The sequence below is a fragment of the Ischnura elegans genome, chromosome 5, assembly GCF_921293095.1.
Source record: "Ischnura elegans chromosome 5, ioIscEleg1.1, whole genome shotgun sequence".
Classification (NCBI taxonomy): Eukaryota; Metazoa; Arthropoda; class Insecta; order Odonata; family Coenagrionidae; genus Ischnura; species Ischnura elegans.
In genome coordinates, this window is record NC_060250.1 from 133873587 (window position 1) to 133895322 (window position 21736).

Genomic DNA, 21736 nt, shown 5'->3' on the forward strand with positions numbered 1-21736 from the left:
TCCCTCAGCTGAATCAGCATTTGTGGACCAAGACTTCTATCTCCCTTGAGTCGTCCTTAATGTAACGGTAAGACCAGGCAAGACTCTCGGAAAGAACGGAGTGAAATGAGTTCAGTCATCATTTTCGAGGAGTTAACTGTGCGTAATTGCCTATTTAGAAGTTTCTTGGTGCTATGTGTACATTCAAGAAGACAATTTTGAATTAATCAACAGTGCTCGTTTATGTTTTAGGGAAATATAGGGAAAAATTGTCCCCAATTCTGTGTCCAGGCACCTTGTTCTTTTTGGTCGTATTTTTCGTCGGCCCATTTTGTGTCGTCCCTTGTTTATTTATAGACTAGTGCCCTTGCCACGTGTTCAATCGGAAAGAAATTGTTGTCCGGCGCTGATTTCAACGAACGTGTAATTGATCACTTTGCTGGACAAATGGAAAGAAGGATGGACTTCTGCAATATAACTAAAGGCATGTGAGTATTTCAGATTTTGTTAAAAATGTGCGAGAAATGTTTAATTATTGATTTTAAATCATACTGTATTCAAGAAGCAACGCGAACACCGCCATCAAAGTTTACATCTGCAATAGCAAAGCGCGCGCATTCTAGTAGTGTTTGTTGCCCAGTGGAAGTCAGTGGCACTCCCCCCTCCCTCCTCAGGTGTTACAAGTGTCATTGCTACCTGAATCATTGCAAATGTTGTATAGATTTGACAAATAACGCATTATGATTGCAAAACGAACAACATAAGTGTATTGCGGGCACATCCGCACGAAGAATGTAGGCGCTAAAACCTAAAGTTACGTATTTTCGTTTGTATTTGCAAAATATCGCAGCGAATATACTTCTATTCTTCAAGATCATTGATCAGTATAATCAAGAGTCCGGACTAAGCCAATCCGTATTACCGAGAGTCTACTGCATTTAGTATTTATTAATCAAGCTTTCTTAGGAAAACTACCTATTTTTGTTGAAAAAAAACGGAACATACGGCATCACAAAATTTTATTCCTAGATTGCCGTAAAAACTTAATAAAATACGCGAAATATTAAAAAATTATGGCCCCCCGGTGGAGTGCGCCCCCCCAGCATTTGACTCACGAGCCGCCACTGTAGATCAGTGCCCTTGAATTGACTTGTGACTTATGTAAAGCTAGATCAATGTTACCTGTTGCTGCATGCTATCCGGCGATGTATATTTCAATGTTTCATTTATGCATAGGAATGTAATTTGATCAAGACATCATCAGCTATTGTCAAATAGGAAAATCACAATTATTATTAAGATGGTAAAATAACAATCAACAGAAGGTTAGAGAGCGAGGACTCACCACCGCCGAGTAATTATTTGTAAAACAATAGGGTAGTTTCCTTCATCAAAGAAAACTAAATGCATTGATTGCGATTCCTTACCCACCATTAGTGTATTCATAATATACAAATTATTTAGCGACCAATCATAGTGAATCTTCATTATTTCTTCTACATACTCTCCAAAATTCAGTATAATTCAAAGTTTCACATCTTATCAGCAGAACTGTGACGCACTTCTACACAATCCCATAAATTTGTTTAAAAGAATGGCTTAACTTAGATGCGGGTTACCCTCAAGGGCTATCTACCATTCGAGCACAGTCAAAAAATGCCATTTCCTACACCAGATCCTTAGAATCTCTTGGCAAGGATTAAAAGCTCCTATTTACAGACTCCTGTGTCAAAAAAATATTCCACTCCTAATTTTACAATGCAGCTCATGCATCCTTGCTAATCCATTCCCATGCGGTGCTTTTATTGTTGGCATATAAACCACCCAAGGTTATTTTTTTCGGAGGAACTGAAGATTTTGTACATTAAGTGAAATATTTATATCATCGCAATCGCTCTCCAGAAAACCTTCAGACCACAGTCCGGCCTCTCGAGAGTTGTCCGATGCACAGGTAGTGGTCCGATGATAGCCAAAAAGGAGGGGTGTAGAACCCTTTAGCCAGCACGGTTTGCAGCCAATCACTGCCCCCAAAATACACCTCACACCCTCGCCTAGTCATACAACATTGTCAGATGCATGTGGAGCTAAGAAACAAGCCTGAAACATCAAAACAAGCCCTTTCTTGGAATCACTAAAACTATGGATTGTTTCTTTTGGTCCGTCAAGGTCCTCGTCCCTTCAGGCTCCTTTCTTCACAGAAGCATTTTGTTTAACATGGGCATTTCCCTTTCTTACCTGTCAACCTTATCCCCTACCCTGAACAATTCTCTGCGGCCAGACTGTATAGAGGGGTGAACTCAATGCACCGATCTTTTGAGCACGATCCAAGGCAGAGGGCTGATTTATGGGGCCTCAGCATTCAGCAGAAGAGAGCGATTGAAACACTTCTACCTTCCCGTCGACTGGATGCACCTAATCACTCGGCAAGGGAGAGTTGCGATGTGTGTAAGGGGTGGAGTATACTCACATGGAGGGGCAGAGTGTACGCAGTCTCAGGGGCATAGTAGTTTTACGTGGTTTGCACAAGTGCATCATATCAGGGAAACGTAAATATTTAGACATTAAAATTATAGACAAGTGCGAAAGTGGCTGGACTTTAAAGAGTGATATGCGGAAGCAGTTTGGTATCTCTTCATTTATGTAGTTCTCAATATCAAAGAAAGATACAGTTCGTGCAGTAGTGAATGAACTAGGAACACCTAGCAGCCAAAAATATTTTCAGCAAGGGGAACTTTACTTTTGGAATCTGTACTATTCAAGTGGTTTTGTCAACAAAGGTCTGCAGGACTGCCCATAAAAGTTGTCATCTGAAAGACGAAAGCTGGCTACATTTCCAATGTAGAGAAATGTCTTTGCGAGAAATATCTTCGTCCACCAAATCATGCCGTATTTCAGTGACTCTTTCGGCCAATTTTCTCAACTGACTGATTTACTGGTTAAACATTCGAAAACGTGACATTTGCAATGATTGCGATTGGCTTTCGCAATGACAATTCTCAAGGCCAAAGGATGTCTTTTTGTGGCTTTGAGGCACTCCGTATTCTTCATACGGACAATTATATGTGGCATGTTCACTTATGGTTAAACAATCCAGTTTGTTTGTTTTGGCTAAAGATAGATTTACTAAAAATATCGTACACTCCATTGAACTCAGAGGCTGATAATGTTTTATTTTTAGTAGTCATAATTTGTGATAGAGATGTCATTTGAAATTTAATGATTACTACCAGGCCGCCTGGTGTTGCTTGGGAAGAATAGTACCCATAGAAGTGGGCAACTTGGAACTGGGAGTCCATGGTCACATGGCAGGATTTTTAGGTAAAAGAACAAAGCAAGTCTGTTGATGGTATACAAGCATATATAACTGCATACAATGGAAACAATGATATCTGTATATCGCGCACGGGATGAAATTATGCATACCCCAGAAAATATGTTTGCACCAAGAGTATTAATTGGTAAGAATAGAATCCTTTTAGTTATGTTTTACCAGAGCGTGTCAAGGGTTTTGTCTACCCAGCAGGATAAGCAACCACAGAAGTTGCATGACGTGACGTACAGTAGACTCTCGTTATTACGTGTTCACGGGACCGAAAAACAGCAGGTTCGTAATAACGAAGTTCGTAGGAACGTTTCTTTTATGAAACGTCGAAAGAAAAAACAGTACATTATAAACACGATTAAATTACGCGGAAACATATATAAACAGAAAAATTCGTTACAGTTTTTCAACAGTAGAATGTGGCATGACGCAATTGAGGGTTGATATCTTCCTGAATGCAATAAATCCGATATACGAACTAGATGCGTTCCAAGACCTCGTTCATAAGTTGATAAACTTACAGTCTGGCCGCCGAGAGTTGTCCAATGACAGACGAAATGGTCTAGGTCTGGGTAGGGGGCAAGGCTGCTAGGTAAGAAAGGGAAATGCTTACAAAGGATTCCATGAAGAAAAGCACCGGAAGGGACGACGAGTGTGAAGGACCTAGGGGAACAATCACTTGTTTTGGTGATTCGAAGAATGGGATAGTTTTGGTGGATCAGGCTTATTTCGGTGCTCCTTAATGCATTTGATAACGTTGTATGACTAGGCGAGGGTGTGAGGTGCGTTTGGGGGTCAGCGATTGGCTTTAAACCGTGCTGGCGCAGGGTTATCCCCCCTCCTATTGTGCCATAATCGGACAACTGTAGCCAGCCGGACTGTATGCAAGTAATCGAGGAGTACGGTTATCCTGCAGAATGCAACACTGCATTACAGGTATGCGCTAACTCACGATTGTGACGAACTGATCTAGCGGGGCGTGCGATGCATCCGGAGCCGAAAAAATAGCTCCCCGCGGTGACGACGAACGGTTCCTAAAAGCTGAACAGTTCCTAAATTCACACCGGATTCAATTGTACCTTGTTCAGATTGTGATTACAGTGAGAGTTTCCCAGCGCCACACCGCGTAGTATCGGCCAAATCGAAAGGCGCCTAATTCGAAATTTGAAAATTTTGAATGCTCGTATCTCTGAAAATTCGTAAATCGAATGTCCATAGGAAGAGGACTGACTGTACATCCAATTTACGAATGGTTATGAGTAGGGCACCATGACTACACAGGAATGAAGTTATATGATTTTGCATGTAAACTGAATAAAGAACCATAATAAAGTATTTACTCCTTTTTGGTGAGGCCTGTTAAAAATATCAGTTTGGTTTAATTAAGCAAAGTTCCAATTCCTACAGTCGTACGACCATGGGTGAATTTGTTATTAACAAATAAACATTCCAAAATCAATGTTGCGCTTAAAACACTCCGCCGCCATGTCAGACGGCTTGTGACGTCAATCCCCATACTCAACTGACTGCAGTTCCTCCGATCACCTGCAATTGATGGAAACCTTGTTTATTGTTGTTTACTAACACTGAAGGTGAATCTGACGGAATAAACCACCTGTCCTACTATAAATTAGTGGTATATTTCGTACAATAATTCTTTAAGTTCGTAGCCATGAGCGAAGATAGATTAATGGCTTGTAGGACTAAATTCCGGAATGAATATTGTTTTGTTCCGATATGTGGGAGCACCCGTGTTTCTACACCGAACAAGATTTTTGTGGATGTTCCCGATAAGCCTGAACTACGACGGAAATGGTTATTGGCAGCCCGGAGGGATCTTAAGTCGATGCCATTATTACATTATTCCATTCAGAAAGGAGAGACTAATGCATAATACTGAAGCATATGTATGTTAGAGATGCAGTTATTCTTGTATACAAACGGCCGTGTATTCATTGATGATATACATTGCATATTTTTTCACTGCGGATGCTTACTTTTATTATGTATGCTTGATGACTATGGAAAAACATAATTAGCAACGTCAGTATTGTAAGCGTTTATACTCGAAAAGCAGATATAAACAATGTTGGAGTGGAAAAGGAAAATTTAAGAATTTTACAATGCAGTAAAGAATCGTAAAGAAAATAACGTTACGGTAAATGTATGAATGGTACAAATTTGATGCATTGCAAATACCTACATGCGAGCAATTAGTAACCTGTTTGCAACTCCTAAAAAGTTATAGTTGAGGAAACACAACAATCTGCCTCGCTACGTTTAAATTTTCAAATATTGACAGCATAAAACTGCGGAAACATAGGGAAAAAATAGTTTAATAGAGGTGTTAAAGTATAAAAAACAATGCAAAATTACCCTTACTTGTACATATTTATTGCTCATCATATCACAAATAGCACTACCACGCATACATTTCACGAGCTGTCTTTTTGATACTTATAATCAGTATATGCCGAATCAACTATTTCAATGAAGAACTTGGCTCACTATAAATATAAAACACTATTATGTAACACTAATAAAGCATGATTATCGGTTTTCCAATCACTCTGAACACACTAAAAGAATTTGCACTCCTTGAAATTCGTAAGGATTCACATCTCACTTCCCACACATCACTAAGGACTTAGAATCAGTTTACGTTATTTCACGTTAACATTGCTAAGACAATTAAGTGAATAGGATGAAACAAATTGCTAAACCAGTTATTGTAACATCAAAAAACTTCGAATGTTACTATCACTCCTACCGTAACCAAAATATGACGATATGACCAAAACAAAAACGAACCACAGCGCAACGAAACGCGTGAAATGTATACACTGGCGAAAGCTCACAATGGATTGGCAATATGTTCAATACGTAATAAAATCAAACAGAACTTAGAAGCGAACAAACGAATGAAAATTAATACGCGTTCGATGTATCCCTAAAGCACAACTAGTTCAAATATGATACATATCCCCTTCGCAATAGTCAGATACCTTTGATCAAAATGTATACGGTTGGTTGAACCAGCATGGAAGAAATAATTTCCTCGAAGATGCTACATTCACAACTCACTTCACTCTTTACTTCATCGTCTATATGCAATCGAGTTAGAGACTTAGGTGTTGGATGAAACACTTCACGAGTCTATTTTCTCCCAACTCGGGAGAAAACGAAGTTACAGACCTTAGAAAAACGAAGATAGGCCCTAGGTATACACCGATCACGAAGGGGTCTACGTCTGGGAGGTTATTTGAACTAGCCTTAACGAAACCAGGTTCCATTTTGCTTTTATTTCACGTAAAATACGTGAAATAAAAGTTATTCATCAATGCTCCCGTCCGCTTGCAACTATACTATGGGAGATTACGTCACGTAACGAATAGCCAATTACAGGTTGTTTTACCCTCCTGAATTTCGATGTTAAAACAAAGGTTATTAAAACTGAAATAATAAATTAATAACAAAACACATGGAATTTTCATTAAACATTTGTGAACTTCAAACATGTATGCACTAAATGGAAAGGGTTTCATGCTTATTCCTCACCCATGCAAACACTCTATTGACGCTCTTAGGCACAGTGCACGAGAACTTAAACGTGGCGCGATTATTAAAACTGAAGTGTAGTGAATATCCACATAAATGCCGTGACTTAAGCGTGGAACTTAGTAATAAAGTTCATTTTGTAACCGCCGGGACCGGGACTGAGGTTCACAATTTTGTAAAAACGAAAATTTCGTAATAACGTTTCTTTTGCTATAGCTTGGATAGGCCTTTTCGTCGGGACCAACAATTTGCTTCGTAAAAACGAGAACTTCGTAATAACGTTGTTCGTATTAACGAGAGTCTACTGTAACTAATGGTTGTTGAAATAAGGACGCTAAGGACAAGTCGGACAAAACCAAAAGTAGCACTATGCAATTTGGGAGCATGAGATGTAACTACGAACTAACTTTGGTTGACAAATAGACACCCTCTTTTATATACATATAGAAAAGATAATAAAAGTACTATGAATTTTTTAAAAACGAATGTGTACAGGTCAACATCATTCATAGCATCTTCCTCTTTCAAGTCATATATGTACCACATCCTCCACACTTACCATAAGCTAGTTATTTTTTATTTGACCACCAAAGTATTTACTCAAAATAATTTATATGGCAAAACAACGCTTGCCGGGTTAGCTACTATTATTTATATAAATTTCACCTTGAACAATCAGTCTGTAGTGATACTTTTCCTTTTCAAAGGTATGGGAATACAAGTGTGTGTATATGTATGCGTCCCATGTTGTTGTCATCCTAGTGTTTCGGTGTCTTATTGCCATTTTTTATCCTCTAGACGCTACCATTTGGATGAAGAGCAGCGCTTTGCACACCTCACCCCTGGCAAGCTGAGTCATGAGTTGTATGAGGCCTTGGGTCTGGAGGAAGATGAGTTGCCGCTGCACATATACAAGATGCGTCAGTACGGCTACCCACCTGGCTGGTTGGAGCATGCAAGGGTCTCACATTCCGGTATCTCGCTGTTTGGCTCCACGGGAGAAGGTCAGTGAATGATGGGACTGATATTGACTAATCCCCAACTGTCAAAGTTTATCATCTGAAGGAAGCATATGCTGGGGAAAGTAAGCCAAAATGCTGTTGACCAGGGGACTACAAAGAAGAGTTCCCAGTTCATTCCACGGATGCCTAATTTATGTACCTCTTGGTGCAGTTGTTAACTGGTTTTCAAATATGTGTGCTGAAAGGCGATAAGTGCAGAACGATCCAACTAGTTCCAATTTTTGCTTTAAAGTATGTGCACAAGCAAGGATTAGCAGTGGAAAGTTATGAATTAGATAGATAAATCATCATTAGAAATGCATGAAAATGTGTGATTAATCTGTTATACAGTAAATGTGATATAAGTGCGACGGTGGGACTTTGTTGTTACGTTACAGCAAATCTGCCTTTTTGAAGGCATCATTCGTAAATTTAATGCTGAGTGCAGTTTTAATGCCTCACTGACCACCACCAATGTTCACTGTGTATGTGAGCAACTGGCTCTGTAAGGTTGAGGGAATACCTTATAAGCGTGTGTAAGAGGTGCACCCCTATTTTGAGGATCGAAGCTATAAAGAAAAAATTTTGCGACATTTTTTTTATCCTATAGTGCGGTGTTGCAGGCGTATGCCTGGAATTTCTACAGCTATCGAAATGTCCTCTTTCAGTACTATTTCAAAGAGGAAATTTTGATAACTGCGGCGGCATAAGATGGAGTAGAAAGAGTTCCGTTCCTCTCTTCGCATACGCCATCGCTCTACGTTGCTTGTCCTACTCACGAACAATTTTGTTTAAAAGCTCTCGCAGGAGTATTGCAATTCAATTGCAACCGCGGAAAATTTTAAGGCAAAACACGACAGGCACATAGTATGAACCTTCCCAAGAGCTTGGACAACAATCGGGGCAATCTCAGCGCCGTAGGATAATAACCACGTAACCAGATTTAAGGCCCCTTGCACACACACCGATTTTGGACGGCCGGTAAAATATCGGCCGTCCACATTCCAACAGTGAACAATGGGAGAGCATTGGAGCTTGCACACGTACCGACCACACGCTGGCTCCGGCAAAATGCCGCCTAGCTGCCGGCCATTGTCACTGTCTGATTGCCTGTGCCGGCTCAAAAACATACCAACTTATCGTTTGACCGGTAAAAATCCGGCGTGTGTGCAAGCATCGCTTCGCCGGTAAAATATTGGCCGATATTTTACCGGCCGCCCAAAATTGGTGCGTGTGCAAGGGGCCTAACAGAACTACACTCGGCTCTCCATCAGCCAATACCTCTACGTTTTTTTCCTTTCCGAGACTCCACAGGAAAATATCAAGTTACAGGGGAACAATGGAAACGTATTTCATCCCTACCCCATTTCACCAACTGACCTTTTTCGGTCTACCAGGTTCAATTCTCCGAGTTTCTGGGGGTCAAATGCTAGGTAAGTTACCTTCTGAGCTCGAAGATATCTCGATATATTTCAGCAATTGTATGACACGCCAGAGGTTATAAAAAGAATTAGACCTAACGCGACGCATATCTGACCGCATTTAAGTTTTTTGAGCTATAATTGAATGACACAAAGATCTATAGCTAAAACAAGGCTACTAATATTCAACATAGTCCAAACAGCACAATTTTGGAAGAAACAAGCGTAGCATAAGCGCATTCAAACAAGACGAGACGGACTGGAAACTTTAGGCAACGCAAACTGCGTATATCACATTGCTGCGCCTTCGCCCCTTCGCTTTAAAGGCAACGACGTCACATGCAAGATCGGACGTGTTCTTCCCTTGCTCCTTCGCTCATAGCCTCGTAGCTTTAAATACGGAGGGGAGGGAGCGCGCTCCTTCCCCTCGACCTCCCCTTCAGCGCTCTTCCCTTATAAGCATTTCCGATTTCTTCTATCCACCATTAAGTCCAACAATGAGCACACTCATTCGATTTTTTTAAACAGCAGTTTTTGACACCAATGTTACTATATGCAGTATAAATGCCGTGGGATGCCAACTCGTGGCAATAAATTTAGCGCGCGCTCCGGAGTGAATCACCCTGCGCGATCTTTTCAATACTGACCCTCCCGATCCCGATTCAATAGCCTCTGGGATACCGACGTGACGGCGCGATGCTTGCAAAAAATTCAAACAGGAGCATTTTAAAAATACGTCATTAAGGGAAAAACTCCCCTGCCTGCCGCTTGTTTTTGACCCAGGGTTTCAGATGACTGACTCACGCTGAAAACCAAGGCCACTCAGTTCCCCTTGGACTTGCGACTGGGGAAGGGGAGGGGGGAAGATAAGAAGTTTGTGTAAGAGGCGCACCCCCATTTTCGGCTGCAATGTCTGGGAAAAAAGGTGCGCCCCTTACACGCGCTTATACGGTATTAGGGCTGCTATACTGATTATATTGACAGGACAAAGAATTTCCCATAACTAAGATATAAATTTTCTGCACCAATTTCACAGAGGTGGACGTTCCATTGATTAAAAGTTGTCGACAATCATTTTCTGGAGGTTTTTATTACATCTTATTTGGATGCCTTGAAAACCATGACGATCAAGAGATATTGAAAAAAGATCCCATAAAGCTTTCAACTTTGCGGTATAATAATTTGAACGGTGAATCCACAAAATGATGAGCCACAATAGATAACATATCTAAAGGAGAAAAGTTTCTCGGGTTTTCCACCGGTTGATATCGTCCATGTCTCCCGACGTTTCGATCCGCGACTTGCTGATCATCCTCAGGGGATCTTCCGAAGATCCCCTGAGGATGATCCCCTGATTTCTATTCGGAAGATCCCCTGAGGATGATCAGCAAGTCGCGGATCGAAACGTCGGGAGACATGGACGATATCAACCGGTGGAAAACCCGAGAAACTTTTCTGCAACTGATACGCCGGAAAAACCTGAGATCATACATATCTAAAGGAATATGCTTAATAAGGAACTAGAGTGCAATACCTAATAATGGATCTAGATATAATAACAATTGACAAAGATAGGTTTTAAATTCTTCAATGATAGTTTGGAAATAAACCAGAGGATATCATTGCTGTATAGAATGCAGAATCCTTTACACAGCATAACCACAGGAATAGGATGTCTTGATAGCAGAATGGGGAAGTATTTCTCTATGTTAAAACTTAACCAGTGACGTGAAATTCTTGTTACATTACACTAGTGATGTGCGGTCTGGGAGACCGCAATAAATCAAATACATATTCACAAAATGTTGCAACTTCATTTTTATTGTTTTTTTTTATTTTTCTTTTAATGCTTAACTATTCTTAAACTTATATTAAAATTTTTACATTCCTAATACGATCAAATTTTTCAGTAAAAATTTTTATTTGAAACAAGATCAAAAAACTTATGTCAAAAACACTTGAGTTATAATTATCGTGTTTATGAGGGCTATTCACAAAGTAAGGAACATATTCAATTGCCATCCATGGGCGCCCGACACTCGCGTATATCTTGGTATCCATGAGCTTGGCATATGTCAGCGTCCAGCCGTGACAATGGGAAGGTCTCCGTGCGGCCCATGTTTTCAATACACAAATGAAAAATGTGCTCTGCCATAGAAAATTCTGCCGATTGCGAGGAGTGGTCAGTGATATGGTTTTTGTTGGCCAAAAACTTCAAACTGATAGAAAATTATGGTCAAGTGTGTGAAGTATACGGAGAAAATGTAATGAATGAAAGTTGTGTCCGGAAGTGGTGCATTCTGTTTCAATATGGCCAAAATAACGTTCACAACGAAGGGAAGAGCGGAAGACCGAGCATTGTGACTGACGAAATGGTCGATAAAGTTCGTAAAAAACAGCCGTTTCACAATAACGGAGTTTTCACTTTGTTTCCAACAAGTTTCACGGATTTTGTTGGCTGAAATTGTGAAATTGTCATGCAAAGACATGGCTACCACAAATTTTGGGCAAGATGGATGCCAAAAATTCTTACAAACCGCCATAAAGGTCAGTGATTGGGGGCAGCTTTGCACCACCCTAGAACTCCTTAATGGCTTCAACAGGGGGAAGGTTTTACCTCATCCGCACTATAGTCTCGATTTTACACCAAGCGAATACCGTAAAAGCGTGTGTAAGAGGCGCACACGTGTAAGAGGCGCACCCCTATTTTGAGGATCGAAGCTATAAAGAAAAATATTTTGCGACTTTTTTTGTCCTATCGTGCGGTGTTGTCCACGTATGCCTGGAATTTCGACAGTTATCGAAATGTCCTCTTTCAGTACTATTTGAAAAAGGAAATTTTGATAACTGCGGCGGCATAAGAGGGAGTAGAAAGAGTTCCGATCCTCTCTTTGCATACGACATCGCTCTACGTTGCTTGTCCTACTCACGAACAATTTTGTTTAAAAGCTCTCGCAGGAGTATTGCAATTCAATTGCAGCCGTGGAAAAGTTTAAGGCAAAACACGACAGGCAAATGGCATGAGCTTTCCCAAGAGATTGAACAACAATCGGGGCAATCTCAGCGCCGTAGGATAATAACCACGTCGTAGATTTAAGGCCCCTTGCACACACACCGATTTTGGACGCCCGGTAAAATATCGGCCGTCCACATTCCAATAGTGAACAATGGGAGAGCATTGGAGCTTGCACACGTACCGACCACACGCCGGCACCGGTAAAATGCCGTTTAGCTGCCGGCTATTGTCACTATGGATCGCCGGCGCCGGCTCCAACAACTTAGCAACGTATCATTTGACCGGTAAAAATCCGGCGTGTGTGCAAGCATCGCTTCGCCGGTAAAATATCGTCCAATATTTTACCGGCCGTCCAAAATCGGTGTGTGTGCAAGGGGCCTAACGGAACTACACTCGGCTCTCCATCAGCTAATGCCTCTGCCGTTTTTTTCCTTTCCGAGACTCCACAGGAAAATATCAAGTTACAGGGGAATAATGGAAACGTGTTTCATCCCTACCCCATTCCACCAACTGACCTTTTTCGGTCTACCAGGTTCAATTCCCCGAGTTTCTGGAGGTCAAATGCTACGTGAGTCACCTTCTGAGCTCGAAGATATCTCGATATCTTTCAGCAATTGTATGACACGCACAAGGTTCTAAAAAGAATTAGACCTAACGCGACGTATATCTTACAGCATTTAAGTTTTTTGAGCTCTAATTGATTGACACAAAGATTTATAGCTAAAATAAGGCTATTAATATTCAACATAGTCCAAACAGCACAATTTCGGAAGAAACAAGCGTAGCATAAGCGCATTCAAACAAGACGAGACGGACTGGAAACTCAGGCAACGCAAACTGCGTATATCACATTGCTGCGCCTTCGCCCCTTTGCTTTCAAGGCAACGACGTCACATGCAAGATCGGACGTGTTCTTCCCTTTCTCCTTCGCTCGTAGCTTTAAATACGGAGGGGTGGGAGCCCTCTTCCCTTCGACCTCTCCTTCAGCGCTCTTCACTTATAAGGATTTCCGATTTCTTCTATCCACCATTAAGTCCAACAGTGAGCACACTCGTTCGAATTTTTTCAACCGCAGGTTTTGACACCAATATTACTATATGCAGTATAAATACCGCGGGATGCCCACTCGCGGCAATAAATTTAGCGTGCGCTCCGGAGCGAGTCACCCCGCGCGATCTTTTCAATGTTCACCTCTGGGGTACCGACGTGACGGCGCGATGCTTGCAAAAAATTCAAACAGGAGCATTTTAAAAATACGTCACTAAGGGAGAAACTCCCCTGCCTGCCGCTTGATTTTGACCCAGGGTTTCTGATGACTGACTCACGCTGAAAACCAAGGCCACTCAGTTCCCCTTGAACTTGCAACCGGTGAAGGGGAGGGGGGTAGATAAGAAGTTTGTGTAAGAGGCGCACCCCCATTTTCAGCTGCAGTATCTGGGAAAAAAGGTGTGCCTCTTACACGAGCTTATACGGTATCACTTGGTTCCAAGAGTGAAGACCTGGCTAGCAGCACACCACTTATACAACGATGCCGAGATCCGGATGCGTATCACTGAGTGGCTGAGATCACAGGCGGCAAAATTCTATGATGAAGGAATTTCGAAGCTTGTCCACCGATATGATAAGTTATTTCTCCGTTATTTCTTCACTTCTTGGAGAGTTTCATTGGACTGGATTTAACAGTCGAATAGCAGACAACTTGCATCCTTTCACTAAGATAGTACATGATCCATTTAAGGGGCAAACCAACAATGCCAAGAGCATTGAGCTTATTTTTTTAAATGCTGTGGTCAATGAGGTCAAAAGCCTTAAGCAGGTCATAGAAAATTCCAAGAGTTAGTAGTTTGTCATTTAGGCCAAGAAGTATTTCGTTAATGAGCTCAAAGGAGGCAGTTGTAGTGGATTTACCAGTCCAAAAACCATGTTGTCATGGAGTAGCTTCTTTGAAGATAAATATTTATACATATGTGTGAAGAATAATTTTTCCATGAGATTCAAAAAAACAGAAAGGATGAATATAGGTCTGTAGTTATCAGCATTTTCGTGAGAACCTTTTTTATGAGCAGGTATCACACAGGAAGATTTGAGATTAGTAGGAAAGCACCCAGACGAAAAAGATGACTTAATGATATCAGCCAGGGGTAATGCAATGCTGGGTGCAACAGCTTTCAACATTGGAATAGGGATGTCATCCAGGCCAGTAGAAAATTTATTACCAAAAGAGTTGATAGTTTTTATAATTTCTGACAAGATTTGTGGAAAAAAGGAACATAGCTTGATGGAAGTGCTTATGTAAGTGGTTTGTTGTGTTTACATTTTTGAGGAGTTTCGTGGCAACATTACAGGAGTGAGTGTTAAACAAGTCCGCAATTGCATCTGGCTCCGAGACTCTGATGTCACCAAAGTTGATGCCATAATGTCTAAAGTATCTTTGCCTCCCCAAGTATCTTAGTTGCCTTTTAAAATGAAATTACAAACATTCCTGTGGTTTCCCTGACTCATCATCACTCACCTTGTAATGCATTAACCCTAGAAGTGCACACTTTGTGGGAGAATCATAAAGAGCACAGTGGGGTCCAGTGGACACATTATTAGTATTCATGGCGAATATCGTAGCATTAGAACCATTGAAATAGCAATATATGAAAATAATTTTGCTTAAATATATATGTATAACAATAATAAAATATACCTTTTTGTAATGAGGTTTTGGAAAATAACCCCGAAATTGATGTAATAGAATATTATTTACAGATGCATTTTCAGTAAACTTACAGAAAAACACTTTTGACTTATAGTATACAGTTTAAGAAAAAAATTTTTACAAGAATTTTTATTCCAGTTAAAGTATTTCTTATAAAATTTCAATCAGCCAAATTTTAATATAAAATTTTTTTGATAAGTTTTGTCTTTTATAATTGTTTCTTTTCTGTTATTAAAATTGATTTAGCTCTTGTACTGTATTACAAAATGGGCTAATGAAGAAACATTTAGGCGAAAGGTGATTGCCCCATTAAACTATTTTTCTAATTGGAGTGATGAGTTAGATGCTATTAACGTAAAACCTTTGCTAATATATATCAGTCACTGTATTTTTTCTATCTAGCTTATCTTAATTGACATAAATTGGAACTTGTAAGTTTTACATGTTGTAATTAATTGAATATATTATTTTTGGCAAAAAGCAGTCACAACAAAAGAAATCTAGCTGAGTTAATAGTCCAATGCACTTTTAAAACCAAGAAATATGCATGTGTAAAGGAATAAATCAAATAATACTAATGACAAAAACATGACCCGTTGGAGGGCGTCACCAGCCGTCCAGCGGGTCATGTTTGAAGGTTGTGGGAACCAGAAAGACTCATCAGCTCAGCGAGAGGAAAGGGGGCTCCAGCGGAAGCATGGGAGGGTCAGGGCCGTGGTGGTGGGGATGGAGATCGTTCTCTGGCTGTTTGGGAACTCTGCCTTCCTATATAGCAGCGAGGCACTGGAGAGAATACGGTCGGGAGAAGCGTGTAAGATCATGAAATTTTATGAAGTCTTCTCTTTTTCTACCAGCCAGAAACGTGCAAGCTAAGTGACTTGTGCAGTTTGAATTTCCAGTGTGTCTCATCTTGTTTGGGTCTATTTAACACAGGCCCGCATTTTTACGATTCTACCATGTTTTTCAAGTTCTGTTGATGGAACACTATACATATATTTTTGAGCACTGAATCCAAAAAATTTCTTTAATTTTTAATCCGAAATTTTTAGATTGAGTCAGAACTTTTGTTTAAATTCCCCATCTGTCAATTTCTACATTTTCATATATGTTTAGAAGATAACCGAAATTATAAGACGCACAATTATGTGTACTAACGTGTAAAATACAACATAATGTGCACATATGTACATTCTTTACTAATTTTTGTGTGAAATCCTTATTACTTTCATCAGAGGATGTATCAGTGGAAATTATATTTATACTATCATACTAATTCAAGCAAAATTATGCTGTTGTAGTAAAAACTTCTCATCGCTTTTTAGCTGCGGTCTAATATAGGACCTCGTGATTCATTCATAAGTTTATAAATAAAAGTGATGAACCATGATTAACAAAGTTAAATTATCTCGGAAATGCGTCATATTTGGACTCGTTCCTTTTTAATATTTGGTTCACATTCCTATTCTTGAAATCATGCGGAGGAAAAAAACACTAGCCTCAGAAAGTCATTGGTTGTCACAGAAGGGCACGTTACATGTGTGAGTCATGCTATCAGTGTGTTTCTAAAATTGGGGACCAGGAAGGCAGGTTGCGTGAATAGAGAGGAGTTGGCCAGAAGGAGAGGGGGGGAGCTATTCGAACAAAACCACTTATTATTGTTCCCAGGTAACCTGAAACTTTAACTCGACTTCAGGTTATTTTTTCCAGCTATAGAACTCCGATCCATTCCTTCTCTCCATTCCACTTCCATTTTTAATTTTTAACAGGGAAACTACTTTTTTAAGGTCTTCATGACCTGAAAACTGAGTGAGCAAATATCTGATGCCAGGGGCTTGTTGGGGGAAATGTAAGAGGAGTGGACTGAGGACTGATGGGTGGGGGATAGCGAATTTTGGGAAATGTGGGACGTAGTTACTATTCTACGGCACTGAGGTTCTCCCAATGGTAGTTCCTTGGCGAAGATTCACACTATGTGCCTGTCGTGTTTAGTCTTGAGTATATCAAGTTAATTATTTAGTTCTGCGCAGGTAGTACACAGAGTACTCCTATGCTCATTGCAAATGGCAGAGTTGCGTAGTGAGCATTTGAGTCGAGCCTTTTGGTCCCCCTCCCTAGGGCAAAAGCTGCATCGAGCCTTCCTCTGAAGAAGTTCCCAATGCTAAATTGCTGGCTTGTAAATATGAAGTATTTCTTGAATTGAGTACCTAGTTGAAGCACACAATGTCATCGTCATTTCTCATTGAAACAGAAGTGGTTTCAAGAGTGAAAATGCCAAATTCTTAAAAAATGTCCTTCAATTCACCTGTTCACTATCGTCATTGCAACACTACAGCACCATTGCGTCAAAACCAGCCTGGTTCAGCATGCCATAAAAATTTGCATTGGCCAGCCAAGTATTCTTCATGTATGTATGTAGTCATATATTCATGGCACAGATGGTCAAAAGTGTCTGTTCCTCCTTTTGTGGTATTGTACAAGGTAATAATCTCTGGCTCCCCTGTTTCTTCATTTAATGCTCCATTGAAATGTAATGGTGACAGCAAGAATGCAATATTATTCCTTTTTGGTGTGTATGACGCAAGAGTCATCTCAGGGTCAAAGTTAAATTGTGACGATCCTACTGCTGCACTACTTGTAAAAGTTTTCGGAAATTATCGTATATTTTTACAAATAGAGCCCACGATAGTGATTGAGAAATCCAACAGCATCCTCTTCACCAGCTCTACTGAAGTAAATCAGTTGTCCCACGTTATATTCCTATTCATGCCATGAATTGGTGATGATAACGCTCTGACGTAATATGTTGGGACTCTCACCTGGGTCCGGAACAACTTTTCCTATGTAAGGAGTAACATTTACCATATAAAATTTTATCCTGTCGTTCATCATAAAAAACTGTATGCCATATTTACCTGGCATCCCATATTCACATATATTTTTGGAATAGGCATCGGCCTCTGAACCTGAGGAGCTGTTCGTCGACTGTGCAATGCTCATGGGGCGTGTAATATTTCTGACAATTTGCTGAAATGAATTGGTGAAAACTTATCAACATTCTTGCACTGTGATCTTGCAGTTTTATCATCAAAACACAGAGTTGACGTAAGGAAAAGGAACTGCTGTAAAGATGTGGTGCATTGGTACAGTGTAGATCCAAACTCAGTTGACCACAGTTCATAAACATTTGTGCCCCAGAAAAATACCAAAGTCCACAGAATGCCTCCATCTCCTCGATGTGTAAATCTTCTTCAATTGTTTGGAGAACTGCTATATCTAAATGCTGACGTTGTATTTCCTCATTTATGTGAAGTAATATCTTACTTTGAAAACTGTTATCAAGCTACAACTGTCAAGCTTGCATAGGATTTTGGTATCACGTGCTGCTCCTTTTGATATGGGTAGTATTTATACCAAGTTTCCTCACCATTTAGGTAGATCGCAAATAATAGGTCAGTATTTGTTATAATATGAGGTTTCAGGCGAGATGGAGTGGAAACGTGACATAATGAAAAAGCAGGGGCAATTTCCAGAATTTTAAATTTATTGGTACTACCGGTTTCGCTTTACAGCATCATCAGGTACAATATATCAAAGTATGCAATGTCTTAAATAGGAAAGGCAGGATGGGGATGGTGAGACGGGAAGGCGGAGGAAGGGGAAGAAAGGAAGGGAAGGGTGTACAATCACAGGAGCTCGGAAAAAACCGAGGATGGAGTCAGTGAGGAAGTATGACGAATATACATAAAACTAATTGGCCTTACTCGGTTTTTTCCAAGCTCCTGTGATTGTACACCCTTCCCTTCCTTTCTTCCCCTTCCTCCGCCTTCCCGTCTTACCACCCCCATCCTGCCTTTCCTATTTAAGACATTGCACACTTTGATATATTGTACCTGATGATGCTGTAAAGCGAAACTGGTAGTACCAATAAATTTAAAATTGTGGAAATTGCCCCTACTTTTTCATTATTCAGTATTTGTTAATGGTTACACACAAGAAAACATGCATTACCCAACAATTTTACCTCACATACTATTTGCATATGTTTATGAAATCTGTATGAAAAGGATGAGTGATTCTATTTACTTTTGGTAACGCTATTTGAGTGCAATAGTTGAAACTAGAGATGTGCGAATAGTATCCGCGAATACTCGAATACCTCGAATACTAGAAAGTATTCGATATTCGAGTTTTCGAATAGTTATGCGAAAAGTACCGCCTCGAATACCTCGAATACTTTGAATTTCGCGTCACACACTGTCGCACGCACGTCGTTGGTAGTTGACTCGGAAAAATGTAGAGAACTGTAGTAATTTAGTGCTCGCAGCGCCATTTTACGCAAGTTGACGAATTACATCAAATTCGTGAATTTTAGCGGTGAAAAGAGTTCGACGAGGGGAACCGAAAATGGTCGGGTGAAAAAATCCGAAAATCCCCTATTCCCCCCACCAGGAGAACCTCAGTGCCGTGGGATAGCAACCTTAGGGCATTTCCCACGATCCGCTATCCCCTCCCATTCAGCACTCGCCTCACCCACTCTGACGCTTTCCTCATCTCCGAAATCAAACAAAAGGTCCCAGCTCGCGCAGGGATCGCATTACGAAGACCCCTGCTTCGAAAAAAATATGGAGTTACGAGAACAATAAAAACGTGTTTCACGCCCTCCCCCCTTTTCTCACCCACTGACCTTTTTCTGGCTACCTGCTTCGAAGTTCCCCATTTCTGGAGGTCAACTGCTGTGTGAGTACCGTGGGATACTTACATTAGCGCATTTCCCAAGATCCGGTATCCCTCTCCATTCAGCACTAGCCCCCCCTCTGAGGCTTTCCTCTTCTTCGAAATAAAAAAAGGTCACAGCTCGCGCAGGTATCATATTACGAAGACCTTAGCTTCGAAAAAATACCAAGTTACTCGAGAACAATAGAAATGTGTTTCGGGCCCTCCTTTTTTTCCCCCACTGACCTTTTTTTTCCTACCAGCTTCGAAGTTCCCCATTTCTGTGGAGGTCAACCGCTGCATGAGTCATCTATTAGCACAAAAGGTGTCTAAGAATGACTTTCGTCAATTGATGTTACACCTATATTGAATTGAAATATTAGCAATGTGCGCGTAATTTCAAAAAGAACAAGTCCAAACACGACGTATTTCTGAGTTTATTTAAGCATTTACGCAAAGAAATAAATGTCAAAATACGACGGAGACTTAGCATTCTGGCGAAACTCGATATGAGCAGCAGAGCTTCTCGGAAGTTGATGCAGTATTTTTTTCCGAAAACATATATCAAGTTACAATTTATGAGTGGTGCTATAAATATTTATTGTTACAGTCCCAGACAAAGGGATATTTTCTCAGAATATTTGGTTTCTCCCTGATAGCAATTCCAATTCATCTTCTTATCTCGTGAGAACTCCCAAAGATGGACAGAAAATAATTGAAGAGAATCCGGTGGAAAAGAGCTTGTATTTTGCAAAATGCCTCAGATTGTCAGCTGGCACTTGGCAGCAGGAGTGGGGGTAAAGCGATGTTTGTTGAATTAATTATATGCCCAATTGTTTCCATAAAATTAAAATTTTCATTAATCAGCTAAATTCCTGTTCGAATCATTTAAAGGAAATCAAAATTACTCCCCAAAATCTTGTGTTGCCTGCTGCATAGTGTAAAGGTCGGCTGCCAGGCTATGTTGCAAGCAAACAATACTCTTCCAATGTACGATTTTTATTATGTACAAAAATCGGTTTACACTTGAGGTTCACAGTTCTCTCTAGCACAGCGTTCTGGTAGCACCATCTCTTATATTTCTGCCTCTCGCGGTGGCTTCTCCGCTGGTCTTATATACGCTGGCTATACTGCTTTTGGTTCGATGCGGCAGCCTCACCGCGTTGACCGGGCTCGCCTGGTTGCCCGCGCTGATCAGCGTCGGTGCGTTGTACTTCCTGTTTGACTCGCCACAATAGGCTACCGAGTCAAACATTCCAGCATTCATCATTTAGTATTCGAGGTATTCGAATATTCGAGCGATGATTTTATATTCGAATTCGATATTCGAATTCGATATTCGAATTCGAGAAATCTGCTATTCGACCCATCTCTAGTTGAAACCAATTTTAATGGGCCATGTGCAAGTGTCATAAACGTTCATAAAATTATATTGTAATAAAAGTTGGCTCGTGCAAAAAGGCTGTTATCAGGGTAAATATTAGGTGGGGCATATCTCTTCTTTCGGGCTCTTTTGTACACCCACAATAACCGTCATTCTCTTTCTTCTTTTTTTTTGAGTGGCTTCTTCTAGGTCGTTTTGGCTCTGCTTGCTTTTGCTTTAGTTCGCTAGAGATGTGAAATCTGGTGAGAAAAGATCTTAATAATACTTGTGGCTCATAACGAGGGCTCGAAGCAACCAATTTTCAGAATGATCAGCTAGAAATCACATTTTCTTCTTCCAATGGGTCACCGTTGTTTTCACCATCGCTGTCTGAATGTTGCTCACCATCAGACTCACTCCAATCGCTCCGGTTGCACATCATTCATTGTCTAATTGCAAATCCCACTCTCTCATTCATCTCATCTCTCTCTCAGCCTCCTCTCCCTCCCAGCGCCAATGATGCCTGACCAATGTCTTCATCGCTCCTGATGTAAAATCGTAGTGGAAATGATTCATCTATTGTGCCCAAGTTCCTCACTCTGCCAGAGGGCCCGATATTTACGGCAAAATATTACCATACTTCGTAAATTAGTAGTAAA

The 21736-nt window shown here is 40.5% G+C and overlaps 1 protein-coding gene across 4 annotated transcripts in view; it reads left to right on the forward strand.

The window, feature by feature from the left end:
- LOC124159584 (zinc finger CCHC domain-containing protein 8 homolog) overlaps positions 1–21736 on the forward strand; it is a 62520-nt gene that overhangs the window by 13935 nt on the left and 26849 nt on the right. For all 4 annotated transcript variants that reach the window (XM_046535488.1, XM_046535489.1, XM_046535490.1 and 1 more), the window contains one exon: positions 7658–7863. In XM_046535488.1, the coding sequence (XP_046391444.1) occupies positions 7658–7863 (206 nt within the window). The remainder of the gene's footprint in view (positions 1–7657; positions 7864–21736) is intronic.